The 14533-nt window shown below is 34.0% G+C and overlaps 1 protein-coding gene across 6 annotated transcripts in view; it reads right to left on the bottom strand.

Annotated features, from left to right (window-relative positions):
* The window catches only part of LOC134534755 (uncharacterized), a 33733-nt gene extending 19256 nt beyond the window's left edge, over nucleotides 1-14477 (bottom strand). The window contains exons 1-5 of one of the 6 annotated variants that reach the window (XM_063373287.1): nucleotides 13726-14477; nucleotides 9061-13624; nucleotides 8368-8461; nucleotides 6408-6477; nucleotides 4681-4856 (exon numbers count right to left, since the gene is read on the bottom strand). In XM_063373287.1, coding sequence (XP_063229357.1) covers nucleotides 4681-4856; nucleotides 6408-6477; nucleotides 8368-8461; nucleotides 9061-13624; nucleotides 13726-13727 — 4906 coding nt within the window. In that variant the 5' untranslated portion in view covers nucleotides 13728-14477. Of the gene's footprint in view, nucleotides 1-4680; nucleotides 4857-6407; nucleotides 6478-8367; nucleotides 8462-9060 lie in introns of all 6 variants that reach the window. The other 5 variants (XM_063373289.1, XM_063373288.1, XM_063373292.1 and 2 more) reach the window with 5 other exon arrangements.
* Nucleotides 14478-14533: the final 56 nt, after the last annotated feature.

Below are 14533 nucleotides of genomic sequence, written 5' to 3'. Positions count from 1 at the left end.
CTAAAATAAAAGAAAAAGGAAAAATAAAATGTATATGCTAGAATATTGTAGACATAACAGAATTTTCAAAGGTCCCACATTCAATATAAAAACATGTGCGTACAGCAATTGTTTTGAGAACCACATGACAACCACGTGTAAAATAGAAGCGGAACAAAATGTATCCATGTTCCCAAAATATTAACAAAAATAGCTTATAGAACGTTCATCTTCGCGCAAATTTTGTAATGAAAAATTCATTCCTTACAATCGAAAATTTTAATGCAATTTATTGTAATTATAATTATTTTAAAATAATATATTATTAAACAATAATATATTAATCAATAGTAAATTGATTAAAAATTATTAAATAACTATATTTTGCGCGCGGCTTCGCTTGCGTTGATGTCCTTAAATAAGTATCAAAGATCATTGCAAAGAAAAAAATATAATTTTTTTTTGCGTGACTGGGATCATCATTATTTAAAATTTCCAACATACAATTTAGCTTAAAAAACTGAAAACATGCTTTATTGAAATATGTACTAATACAAAAAAAAATAATTTTAAATACTAACATTTTAAAAGTTCAAAGTATTAACGTATATTATTTTAATTTATCTTTAAAAGAGTTTAAATCAGAGTATTATTCTAGGATGCTCCTGTATACTATGTTATATGTTTTTCTGTCCGGTGCAAATATGTGTAGATTTCGGGCATTGGACACACGCAAACATGCTACATATAGTTGGCCATGGGAAAAGCATGGCTTTTCAAAATCCACCCCTGCTACCTGCAATGTTTTCCCTTGTGCTTTGTTGATGGTAACAGCAAAACTAAGCATGACGGGAAACTGAACTCTTTCGAATTGGAACGGTAGATCAGTGGGGATAATTGGGATTCGGGTTATGATAACACTTTCCCCTTTACCGACACCTGTTAAAATAGTGGCACCAAGTGTTTGATCCGAAGCCTCGTTCCATTACATAGTCGAGCAGTATCTACATTTCACAGTACATTTAGTTTCACTTGAAGTTTATGTGATGGTATACACTCGAAGTTAAAGTGAATTTAAAAATTCCGCAGGATATGAAGTGCTTTGTTCTGTATATATGATTGCATTTATTGACAAATACTCCATTTTCCCTTGCACTTCTTTTAAAATATAAGTGTTTTGTTTATATTAACGACATTTTTTGGCGCCAATATTGCTCTTGTGCACAACCACTGATCACTGTTCAAATTTTGTTGCCCGTCCGGGACCATTTGATTAATTTCTACTAAATTACAAAATTCTCTTGAAAGTAAAATATAGCCTTCAGCATAAACGTCCAAACAACCATCACCGAAGAAAATAAACAGATACCTAACCTCAAAAATTAAAAAAGTTAAAGTATTGTTTGGCGGTGATAGAAAATAAAAAATAAATGTGGAAGCAGATGCTATACTAAATAGAATAGTGAATTGACAGCCAGTATTAGATTGGCGAATTATTTAATTTACTTATGGAAACGCCAGATGGCGTAAAATTTCATTCAATTACTCAAACTCTCAGTCGGACGATCATACATACCAAAATCAATTATTTTGCTCTTCAAAAAAAACATTGTTTTTTTTTATATTAAAAAGGGTCTTGTGTCCTTCACTATACCCTTGAAAATATGCACACAAAATTTTATGATAATCGGTTGAGTAGTTTCCGGGTGAAAGTGTAACAAACAAACAAACAAACAAACTCACATTCGCATTTATAATATTAGTAAGGATATTGTTTAGTAATAAATTTAATAAACTGACAACTGATTACTAAACAATAATTATTAATCAATACCTAGTAAAATAATTAATAATTATTAAAAAATTAAAGATTAATTACTTGAATGTATTAACCAATAATAAATAAATACTAATTGAAACAGAATTATTAATAAAGAATAATAATAAATTATTAAACAATAATTAATTAATCAATAACAGAAAATTTATAGAAATTCTAAGCGAGTCTAATATGTCCAAGTTTTTTAGATTACAATTATAATTCTATACATATAAAGATAATATATGTGAATATTGAACTTACGTAGACTTAAATTTAAAAAAAAAACGTTCGAAGTATGTAGATTCAGCATACAAAGCTCAACAACACAAGAATTTTGCAAACCGAGATATATAACGTTGAAACAAATTTTCTGCTCCGAAGCGCCCTACCGTTCAATACACAATACTACAAAAAAGAAAAAAAAATAATTCTAATAATTACAACAGTAATAATAATTTATACACGAAACAAACAGAATAAGAAACACGAATCTGGAGCACCCATTTTTGATCGGACATCTTGTTCATAGGACTCACGTTTTTTTTTTTTTAATTTATAATATTTTCAATAATTTTAATTCTCAAATTAAAATTATGTACACAATTGAATGCCCCGAATTGTAATGTAAGAATTAAAATTATGTATGTATATAATTTTATTAGAATTAGAATTCTGTATATAATTTTAATTTCTGAACAAAATATCGTGGAATTAAAATAAAGCTCTTAATTTAAATGTTTAATATTTGAATTATGCACTTAGTGAAAATTGGCAATGAATATTTTGTGTGGGCACAATACAAATTCCATGAGATATAACAATTATTTCAATTAATTGAATTATTATAATTGTGGTATTTAAATTTAAATTTGAAATAGCATGCAGTCGTAGTATAATTTTAATTTATCACATTTAAAATACAATTATTTTGTAGCCCATTATATTTTTTCCTGCAATTTTTATGACTTTGAAGCTGAAAAAATGCATTAATGTTTTCTTATACCATAATAAAAAAAAACTAAAATTATGTTGAGACAAAAAATCAATGCCAGTATCCTTTCCTGTATATGTTGGATTAATTTTTATGTATAGACATAAAATTCTTCTTTTGCAAATATGTATTCAATTTTATATACAACTAATATTTTAGGAGGCAATTAATCTGTAATTTAAAATTTTATAAAATGCATAATTTAATAGGAATAATATTAAAAATTTTAAATTTCATCTTAAAAAGAATAATATTCAATTTTATGTACAAATTAATTTTATGAGACAAAAAATTTATATAAATTAATTATATCAATTAATTTTATGCCGACACAAAATTAATTCATTATTTTTACTCTTGACTGAAGAAAAATGGTTTCGGAAACTATTAGTTTCGGTTAAAACGTAATATTTTTATTTATTTATATTTCACTATTTTTGACAATAAATAAGAAAAGACGTGCCATAAGCATCACGTTTTGATTTAAAAATGGCGTGCTTATACGCCGATATATATAGATATATAGAACACTCGACGGCCAAAAACGAAAATTACTCGCTAACGCGTGAGATAATAAAAAGAGAGGTCAAATGGTGCCGTCTAACTTGCTCTGTCGAGTCATGACGGAGAGCCCCGAGAATAGCCGAAGACCCGTCATTTGTGTTTAGTTCACACGTACAATCGCATGCACATTAACACCACTTTTACAATTACGCTTTATTACTTTCTCTCCGATATTTCTCACTCATGTTTGCAAATACGAAGATGGACCTGGGAACCATTTTTATGTATTTTTTAATTCTCCACAACTTTTGTTAGAATCGTTTTTCGCTTAAACGCCTAGATTCTGAGAAAAACGGAGTCAAACCAATTTTTAGCCCTTTTCTCCAACAACTTCACGCCCGATTTAAAAAAAATTAACACCATTCAATTCAGCGACCTCGAATTACCCTTATATCAAGTTTTCAGGTCTGCTGGTAAAAAGTGCTTACTTTGCCTTTTGTTGACTGGCCTATATCTAACAACAAATAAATTGCTCTAATGGATACTCATAATGGGATAACTATAAACAAATAAGTATTTTAAACAAACTTAGCATCAACACTAACCCGTTTCAAATAGTACACCTGATACTACTCTTTCTGGATGAATTCTGGCTTGTATTATAAGACTAATTATATGTCCAATCATAATTCCCAAAATATAAGTTTATTAAGAATTCTTCGCACACAATTAAATAATACATAAACTCAGAAGCTATTTTCATTAATGTCATTTGAGAGAAAGATTTGTACATCATTTAATAATGCATAAATGGGACCTAAAGAAAATGCTGTTAATTTCAGGAAAATGTAAATACCAAAAATGCCAATATGGGGTATCACAGTATTTGCAATTAGCATATTTATATTACACTTTTTTGAGTCAAAATCAGCTCAGACGTAAGTTATAGTACATCAACTTGCAAACAATTACAACCTACTCTTGACTGAAGGTAAAAATAATGAAATAATATTTTTATTTATTAATATGATTAATTATTTACTAACATAACCAGAACTGGGAATTGATCAAAGAACTGAAAGTGTAAACCAGAACAGAGAGATAATAAAACCATCTCATCACAATGTTGTGCTCACAAAGACAAGTGAACTACTACTTTTTTTTAAGCAAATATTCAATGTAACCACAACCACTGTCATAACAAAAAAATAAAAAATAACATAGGTCACTCTCAAATTAAGATGGCAAATTACAGTAATAGACCTATTCTTTAACAACATACTGTAACTCTACCAAGACATAAAAAAAAGCAGGATCACTATAAGTAAAACTTTTTAGATCTCTCTAAACATGCTTAAGCAGCAAAATTTGAATAAATACGTACTTCTTAAAATATTTCGCTGCCTTTCCAGACTTTTGAGCTGAGCAACGTGACAAGGGGTGTCCAAAGAGCCAAACTTCCCGAAACAGTAGCTGCAGACGTCGGAACACAGTCGCTGAGGATGGATGGAGAAGGAGGAACTCTTTTCAGGAATGATGAGATTACTATCTTGCTTCCCACTGCAACAGAACAAAGATAACAGCAGGATCAGCAGGATATCCGACCTGAGGACAATGTTTAATTTTTAATGGTTAAAAGGATTTGCTTTTCAGCAAACAAATATACATAATATGAAGTAGAAATTATATTCTATTGCTTCTGAAATATTAACATATCAGTACTAAGTACTAATAAAAAAACTGTAGGTGAATCTTAAACATAGTATCTTAAGACTATACATACGCCCCTTGAAGTAAGTTCTGAAGTAACACTCTTTTTCACCTGCGTTAATTTTCATAATTTACATGCATCCACACTGGCGACGGAACTAGTTTAACATTAACTACAATATAACAAATTAATATGACGAATCAAACACTTGCCTTAATAGCTATTTGCTTTCTTCATTGCCTACATTATGCAGAAAAATCTCCAAATGCCCTTGTGTGTTCAGGCACCAAGTTTATATTATGTCAGCAGCAGCTCTTATGAGTAAAGCCAGAAGCTTTTAGGGCAAGTTTACCTCACGCCCACCAGGCTGTACTAATGGGAAGTTATGTGGTTAGCGATTCAATTGTATATTTTGATCCTACCCCTAAAGTTTCTAACTGTTGGTAGGCATACTACAGATAAATAGATAAATAAGTGTTGTAGTTAGCATACATACATTTAGTAAATAGTCAGGAATTATTTTAATAGGTTATATAATCTTTCTTGAAAAAAGAAAATGTGAAGTTTGTGTTTTTTTAATCTCGTTAGATATTGAAACAGAGGTTCTATATTAATAATATAATAATTTTCTATCTCAGAAATGTTAGCACCTACTTGGTAAGGAAAAATTATGCCCAAGATATATTATGTTAAGAATGTTGCCCCTACAGTATTTTACATTGTACTTTTATTTTAGGTTATTTTTTCACAAAAAGTAATGACTACCATAAAATTTTCCAAATACCCTCAATGGTTTTCCAAGAAATTAATTCAGGTTTTGAAATCTAGGAAACATTTTCACAAACTCTACAGAATAAACAAAAATTTGCTTTACTATACTAATTTCTCATTTTATTGGAGTCAGAGCTTTAAGTTCACACATGATTCTTTCTTTTATCAGGACAAAAATGCTTAAATACTTTCATTTCAATTTACTTTATGCTTTTACTTCTGCAATTTGATAAAACAATCATTATAAAAGCTTCCAAATCATACACAATCCTAGCCAGTGGCAGATCCAGGATTTTGGTTTGGGAGGGGCTTGACCCAGCTGAGGCTAGGCTTTATCGAGGCAAACACTAACTCAATAGTGGACCTCGATGCTTTTGGAGGGGGCTTGAGCCCCTCAGCCCCCCCTCTGGATCCGCTACTGATCCTAGCATAGTAAGATGTTTTACTGAAAAAAAAAGATTGCAAACATAAATTATGAAAACCAAACAACCAATACACTACATTTTAAGCTAATGACACTTTGACTCAATACTACACTTCAAGATAGTTAAGACTATTAAATAAACTGCCTAAAATTAATAATATTGTAAGCACACAATCAAACAGGAAAGTGTACAAACTCTTATTACCTTGACTTCCCATCATCATCTTGATTTGTGACTGTAGAATCCTTTTCTCCAAGCACTTGAGTACCATCATCTATAAAAAATAGAACTGCTATTTATGCACTACATTCATGCAAATGATGTTTGGTCAGAGAATCAAATATAAAAATACAAAGAGTTGAAGAAATTTACCAAAACTGAAACTCTGGTTTACTTCAGAACATGAACCTTATGCAGCTAGTCTGCTATTCATAGAGAAATGTAAACACTACAAACATTACTGTTTTGAGAAATTACTTTGTTTCAGTCACTGTAAACTAGAATTGTTTCATGCTTGTAGGCTAGCAAAATATACCAATAACACATTTTATAGTTAGAATTGTTAGTTTTAACAAATTATACTTGGAACTAAAGTAAAGGATGCAGATAAAAATTGGTTAAAGCAGAAATGCCACTTGTGCATGTGCATCAATGGCACTGCAACATTAATCACGACTGACGAGTGGTTAGGGGAAGAAATTGTTGTGCACCCATTCAGGTGAATCCAAGCATCAGTTTAAAAGTTTAAAATTGGTACCTAAAGTTTAGAATGTCACCCTCTAAATAATATCACGTGTAACAAATTATTACCGGGTTATTAATAAAATTCTCTAGCTTTTTCTTGCCGATACAAGATTACCTAACTTTTCCTGTTTTCAGGTCAAGTGGCAATCCTACAAGACTTCATCTTTACTAACTGTAGAATAAAAACAGAAACAAACCCTAGGCTAATTGTTTTATTCCTGGTGATAGGGGTATAATGCTTGTATAATTTATGGAGGAAGAGCTGTAAAGCACAATAATTCTTTAATGGCGCTCACCCTCATGAATTGGTGAGATAGGCTATATCAACCAAAAACCTATCTATACTATATTTGTTAGTATGCATAGGGTTGGCTAGACATCCTCTTTTCACCGCGACATCTCTTTTTACAGACCTTTTAACTGTCCAGGTGGCTTTCCCGAGAAACTATGACAAGTCCTCTTTTCCAGAAGTGAAAGGAAATTTATGCTCTTTTATTTTAATTCTGCATGTAATTTTAAACTCTTTGACGAAACAAAATAATGTCATTCATCTGTCTTTTTATAATACTTCCCTCCTTGGGGAAAATCTACTGTTCACTCGCCCAAAGTCACACACATGAGCAATTCACATTCATGCATCTAGATTTTTTTTTCCCATTCTAAAAGCAAAAGTCAGATGCATACCTAATAATATATAAAATCTTTGTTACTCTCTTAAAAATTTGTTTTTATTAACTTATTCTTGGATTGCATTGAGTACTTTTAACATCTTCAAGGACTGTTATTCTTTTAGCTCAATAATCAATTTAATGAACACCATCAAACATGTGTACTGTGCTTTTTTTTCTGTATATAGTTGTACTTTTCCTCTAGTTTTTGTTTTATATATCTAGTAACCTTAAGTATGTAACAGTAGCATGATTATATAGCCTAAAATTAAACTCACAAGAGAAAAATGCAGAGGACATGGCTTGTTGCAAATTTCTTCCTCTATAAGTTTTGAAGTAACTATTTTTGCCATATGATGCAGTGAAAGCAAATTTCAAAAGAACATTTTTTCGTAAAATTTTGGGAAATTTGACAGAGCTGGCAAACAGGCGTGTTGACGAAAAAATAATTACAATGTTAATGGCAGTTAAACTTAAAACTGTTATCAAATTATTAAAGCTTCTATATTAACATGAAGACAGACCTCATTTTTCAGCATCAACTTATTGGTGCTGACACTTTTAAAAGTGAAGTTATTTTAATAATAATTCATTATTAAATGCCAAACTTTTAAATGAGAGAAGAAAAAAACACTAAATTACAGTACTCTTCAAGTTACGATAAAATTATCCACAATTCTGTTTTTAGAAGGGATGTTATTACAAGTACTGTTAAAAAAAAAATTAAGTCAAATGACTGTAAATCTACTGACCATTCTGAAACCGTTGGGTACAGCTCAATTTGACAGATTTTCTGACTCCCTGCTCAGGGCTTAATGATGTCTTATTCACGTCTGAAGAATTGCTCTGAAACAGTTTCTTGTAATGTAATTACAGTAGTAAAAACATAAACACAAAATTACAGGTAGTTTCAAAAACCACTTTAGCCTACAGCATAACCACTACAACTATAAAAATAAAAAGGTATACTCTATGCTACTCAAGTTACATTGAAATAAATATCAAATGTTATTTTTTTGGTGGGAAAAAAGTGTTGTCATGTGAAGTCCAGTCCCATAGCACATAAATACAAGTTTGCTCATACTGCTGGAAAATACTTGCAAATATAAAACCACACACAAAATTAACTCACTACCATTTTATTATCCATCCTGCTTATCTGTCTTTTGCATTACAAATGTATATCACCAGAGAATCCTAAATATTTTTTTGCTCACTAAAACATTATTTACCAACCACAGTCAACTTTTATTTTCTACTCTTTAATAAAATAAAAGTAGAGCTATTTTTTATAAAAGGTGGAATTTTACCTACAAATTATTATTATTTTGTTTCTGTGCGCATCTAACTTAGCCATGGGTAGACAATAAATAAGAATAGTTAGAATGAAAATATTACCGTACTTTTAATTACTTCACAAAGTTCAAAAATTGAAGGTTGCTCACCTCTGAATAAATACTGTACTTGATTCGTTCAACTCCGTCCAGCTCGACGGCCTCACGCTCATCCAGTGCATCGTCCGTGCTGCTGCCGGGATTGTCGGCTCCCCGGATCTTCTTGGCACGCACCTGCACACGGGCGTTCTTCTTGTCGGGCGACCGGCTCACCTTGATGACGGTCTTGAGCGTGCCGGTGTAGCCTGGCTTCTCCGAGCCCTCGCTGGCGGCGGCGGCGGCTGCTGCTGCTGCTGCTGCTGCGGCGGCACGGAGGGACTGCAGGCCCAGCGCGCTCAGGATCGACTCCTTCACCGCCAGCGCCTCGGGACTCTCGTCCTCGGCCGGCTCCCGGTGGCCGTACACCTCCTTGCCGGTCGTCGGTTCGCCACCAACAAACTGCTCTGAAGTTGAGTCGTGGTCCTTCGCCTCATTCGATTCTTCCATCACTGTGCACTCTGCTGAATTTTCCTGACGATTCTCCAAACTCGCGGAGTCTGACTGAACACTGACTCCTTCCTCGGTCTCCACACGTTTCCGGCCGTCTTCCTCCGAACAACTTTTTTCCTGCGCTGCGGCCACGTGGCCGATCCTTGCGGAAACTACGCTCGTCGACTCCCCGGATTCTGCCGCGCGTGGTTCGACCCGCTGAGGTTTGGTACTGCAACAATCTTCGCATTTTCCTAGTTCGGCTACCTCTTCCGCCTCCTTTTCCTCCTCTACTTCCATTTCACCTGAACTACTTTTCATGGACAGTATTTTCTGCAGCCCTTCTGCCAGATACGCAATCCCTTCCGCCTGGCTTCCCGACTCGGGTACCACTCCCAAACCTCGGTCACTTCCCGGTTGATGTGTTACTGTAATTAAGTGTGTTTCATCCGCTGTGGACACTTTGGTTTCTTCTACCAGTGATAGTCTTTCAGCTTCATCCTTTAACTTCTGTGCTGTTTTGAAACTACTTCCAGTACCACAAGATGAGATGGATTCTTCCTTCAACTCATTTTCCAAATCTGTTCCTGTCATTGTGTCTCTAGTACGAGATTTTACATTCTGTTTATTTTCACAGAATAAACTTCTTTCTTGTTCACTTTTAAGACAGTCCTCCGGTTTGAGGTCAATTTGAATAGATTCTACTGGCTCATTTTCAGTAATGTGCATTTTTTTCACTTGGCTGTTCACTGTAACATTTCCTCCCACATCACCCTGCAATTGTGATGTTTCATCCAAAACACCTTCCACCCAGTTCTTTACCCTTGTCAAAACATCATTCAGCACATCTGTAACTACAACTTCAGATTCCTTACACAAGGTTCGAGCATTTGGTACATTAGAAATTGGATTATCTACAGAAGTACCTAATATTTTCTCTCCTGGCCACTCACATTTCGTAACTATGGCAAGTCCACACTTGTTATCTTTTCCCTCTGAAAAAACTGAACAATCAAATTCCTTATTTTCCTTTGTATCGAGAATTTTAGGTTTGAATAGTTCAGAAAAATTATTGGTACAAAGGTGGTTTACCAACTCAACCTTGTCAACACACACATTATTCACATCAGCCTTATTCTCTGCACTTGAGCAATTCGAGCATAAAGATTCCAAACGACTAATGTCGTTTTCAGTTGAACATCCAGATGATGGGTTAATTTCTTTAACTTTCTGTGTTGCACCATCCACAGGTAAAGTAATTTCATCAATATTTTTATTAGTTGATACTATGTCCACCTTACAGTTTCCAGTCTGCAGACTACCTTCACTAGCAGTTACTTTTGGTAAATGTTTCTCTCCCTTAGCTGTTTTTCCACAAGGATTTTGTTCACACACTTCATCAGCCAGATTGTTGTCGTTTTTCTTACAACCACTTAAAGTTGTGGAGATTGGTTCGGATGCAAGCATCACCAGTTCATTGAGAGTATCTGCTATCAATGGATCTGGAGTGTTTGCCTTTAGATTTTCCACACAAATACTTGAATTGGGTGCAAAATCAGCTGCTGATACATAACTCCCTTCACTCTTCACTCCAAAACCTTCTGAAGACCTTTCGCTTGCATCATTCCTAGCTGCAGTGGGAAGGTCTACGACAGCAGAATCAACACCTGAATCCATGCTCGTAGCTATCGTACATTTTCCATCTTTGCCAGAGAATGATCTCTGAGCCATTCTTGTATCAGGTTCACTAATCTCAGTATCGCCACAGCCGACCAATATTGTAGGATTCAGCAACTTTCCCTGGTTGCTAACCTCTTCAGACTCGTCTCGAAATTCAAAAACATCCATCATTTTGAGCATTTCAATTCTCTCAGTCTGCAAAGTTTCATTTTCATGCAAAATTTTCCCATTTATCCCATTACTCGTCAGCACATTGCAGCTGTAATTTAAATGATTGTTACAATTATCTGGACATGGGCACTTTTTTAAAGTGTTTTTTGCATCTATCTGGGTTTGCTGTTTGAGATTTTCATTGATGCCAGATTTACACGACACTTCTGGGCCCGAAGAAGTAGCAGCCGACTCACCAACAGAAACTGAAGTTTTATTAAGTGAGAACATTTTTGTAATGCCAGTCTTTTTGCCTGGTCCAGCATAACATTTTCTATGATGCGATGCTTGAAATTTCTTAAAGGTACGAATTGGCTTATTCTGCATTTTTGCCTTTTTAAGACCACCACTTGAGTTTTCTCCCACTTTTTCTAACATACGTTTACAACTTTTTCCCAGGCCTTGTTGAAAAGTTTGACCTAATATCACAGAAGATTTCTCATTACAATCTGGACTTTCACGTTTTTCAGAAGAACTAGATTTTGGACCGGTAAGTTCCAAAGAAATAGTGACCTCTGGTTTTTTACTATGGATCAAGGGTTCATTATCAGCATTATTAGATATTACATCTTTAACACTTACTCTGTCTTTGAATGTTAAATCACCAGAGGAGCTTTCTTTTGCACAATTTTGTATTTTCTTGGAAATTGCTGCTCTCACTTCTGAGAAATTTAACTCCAACAGACTGCTAACATCAGGAATATTGCTGCTGTCTGCAGAATCTAAGCTCTGGCCTGAACCACAGCTTATCTCGCTAATCACAGCACCAATGTTCGAATTTGAGGTCACTTTATCTTTACAAAATGATACACTAACACCAATCCCACCTGTCTTAGCATTATCACCCGATTCACACAGGTTAGAGTGACTATCATTTTGTTTCTGTAATTCATCGCACAATCCAACATCATCGCAAATCTGTGGGTCCTGTTTCATGATGATGCCTTCGTCATCACTTCCACTGCTCCTTCTCGTTTCACCAATTTTGCTACGTTTAATCAACTCTGCAATTCTATTTGAAATTGTCTTACCAAGATTATACTCACCACAACTGTCAACTTTCTTCACTTCAGTACTGTGAGAACTGACAGTACCGGTAGTTATTGCAGTAATATCTTCAACACTACAGTTTGTAATCGGCACATCAAATGATGAAGTACTTTGAGTTACTTTATTTTCATTTATTTCTTGGGTGCAAGACTCACTAATACACTGCCCATTTACTTTCGTATTTTTCGCACGCTCATTATCACACTGTAATTCACAAAGTTTTGTATTCTGTGCACACGCATCATTACTCTCATCCTTGCAGATACTTCTTTGCGCATTCTGAAGACTAGTCAGTTCATCATCACCAACAGACTCAGGATTAAGAATAACACTAACACACTCTACTCGTGCACCTAAAGTATTTTGAGTACCAGAGTCACTTTCGGCAGTACCTTCTTTGGTTACACTTGCAACACGTCGTCTTTTCTTAGTAGGTTCAATGCTGTCAAGTCCTTCAAACATGCCTGGATCTTTCAGTTTTCTCTTCTTACCATTCCTTAAAACTCTCACAGGTGAATCTGACCTCGTTAAGTATGGAGCACTTCTACTGCGTATTCCATTGCAAACATCCAAGCCACTAGTACAAATTTGCTTTTTGTACTTCTTCTTTAACTTTGCATTTTGATTTTGCTTCTGTGACACTGATGTTGCAAATAACCGATTCACAAATGAAGTCTCATCCAACCCTAACAAATCTTTTGAATCTTCATCAGCTACATTTTCCACGCTAGTTCTCGATTTCAAATTTCCCATTACTTTCTGCTTGGTAAAAATATTAGTTTTACATTTTTTCCGGGGTTCCCACTTAGATGTAGCTTTCAATTGGGAATCTGAAGGTTCTTTGGTATCTTTTTTCAATTTTTTTACACATTCAGTTTGTTTTTTGGGAACAGATTTACATTTTGAAACAGTTGAAAGATGCAAATTTTTTTCCTTTAGGCTTGAATTTTTACTATTAGTTTTATTAGAATTTGCAGCATCTGCGTGATTTGATTTAGCAGATCTTGAATTCCTTTTGACAGAGAGCTGCTTCTGATTACTCAATTTCTTCAGAGATACTTTCTTCTCAGAAGAGACAGTTTTTCCTCCAATGCTTTCAATTGTAGACTTGTCAATTGGTGGACATTCTTTCTTACTTGTGACCTGTTTACTTGCTATTTGTTTCTTTTCACGACTAGCCATTTCAAGTTTCAGACCATATCTGCACCTGTGAAAAAAAATAAACAAAAAGTAATGAATTAACATTTACACAAATATATAGCTTGTAAAAAAATGTATCAAATTTCATTCAAGAACAGACAAACTGACATTTAAAAATCATGCAGTACACCACTTGGCTAATGAGGGTCACTTTGACAACCACCCGTTCCTTATGTTTTCCACTATATTAACAAGTCGACAACCAATGAATGTTGTGGATTATTAGGTATACAAACGATTTAATTTAAGAAACTTGAGTTCCAAATATTATTTCAAAACAGCGACATCTATTACGCATTTTTTTACTACGGTATATCAATAACAAAGGGCAATCCCATTACGCAGCAAGCATTAGGCAATGCAAAAACTTCATTAAAACAAATGAAGATCATCGGTAAACTACATTTTGATGCATTTTCTTAGGGTAATTTGGTAACTAAAACTATTCCCAAATGTGGAATTGTTAACCACGGCATGAAGTCCTTACCTTCAAGATTACACTCAACTAAAAAATATACCGACAACTAAACTACTTATATAAAGAAAAATGTCTTAAAATTCGGTTCAAGTCACTCACCGCTAGCTCCTCTTTCTCATACCTACTGTACAAGATGCACGTAGTCACATACTCGTATTTCCATGCAATCCTCTCTCAAAACTATCACTTTTTTTACATTTATCATACAATAAAAATGAATAAATGGAGTTCATCTATAATTCTATTTACTAACACCGGATATAATTAGTAAATCTGGTTTTAAATACCATTTTACCTCTCCTACTCCATGTTTTTGCACTTCAGCACCATACAGTAATAAACATTTGACTGTCACAGTCTTCCACAGCCAATCACAGAAAAGATGTGGCCTAAGCGGCGTCTGCAATTCCACATCTTGAGCTTCTGAGCCCAGCTTCT

Source organism: Bacillus rossius, chromosome 8, assembly GCF_032445375.1.
Source record: "Bacillus rossius redtenbacheri isolate Brsri chromosome 8, Brsri_v3, whole genome shotgun sequence".
Classification (NCBI taxonomy): domain Eukaryota; kingdom Metazoa; phylum Arthropoda; class Insecta; order Phasmatodea; family Bacillidae; genus Bacillus; species Bacillus rossius.
The sequence above is the reverse complement of the archived record's forward strand: the minus strand, read 5'-3'. Positions and strand labels throughout refer to the sequence as shown.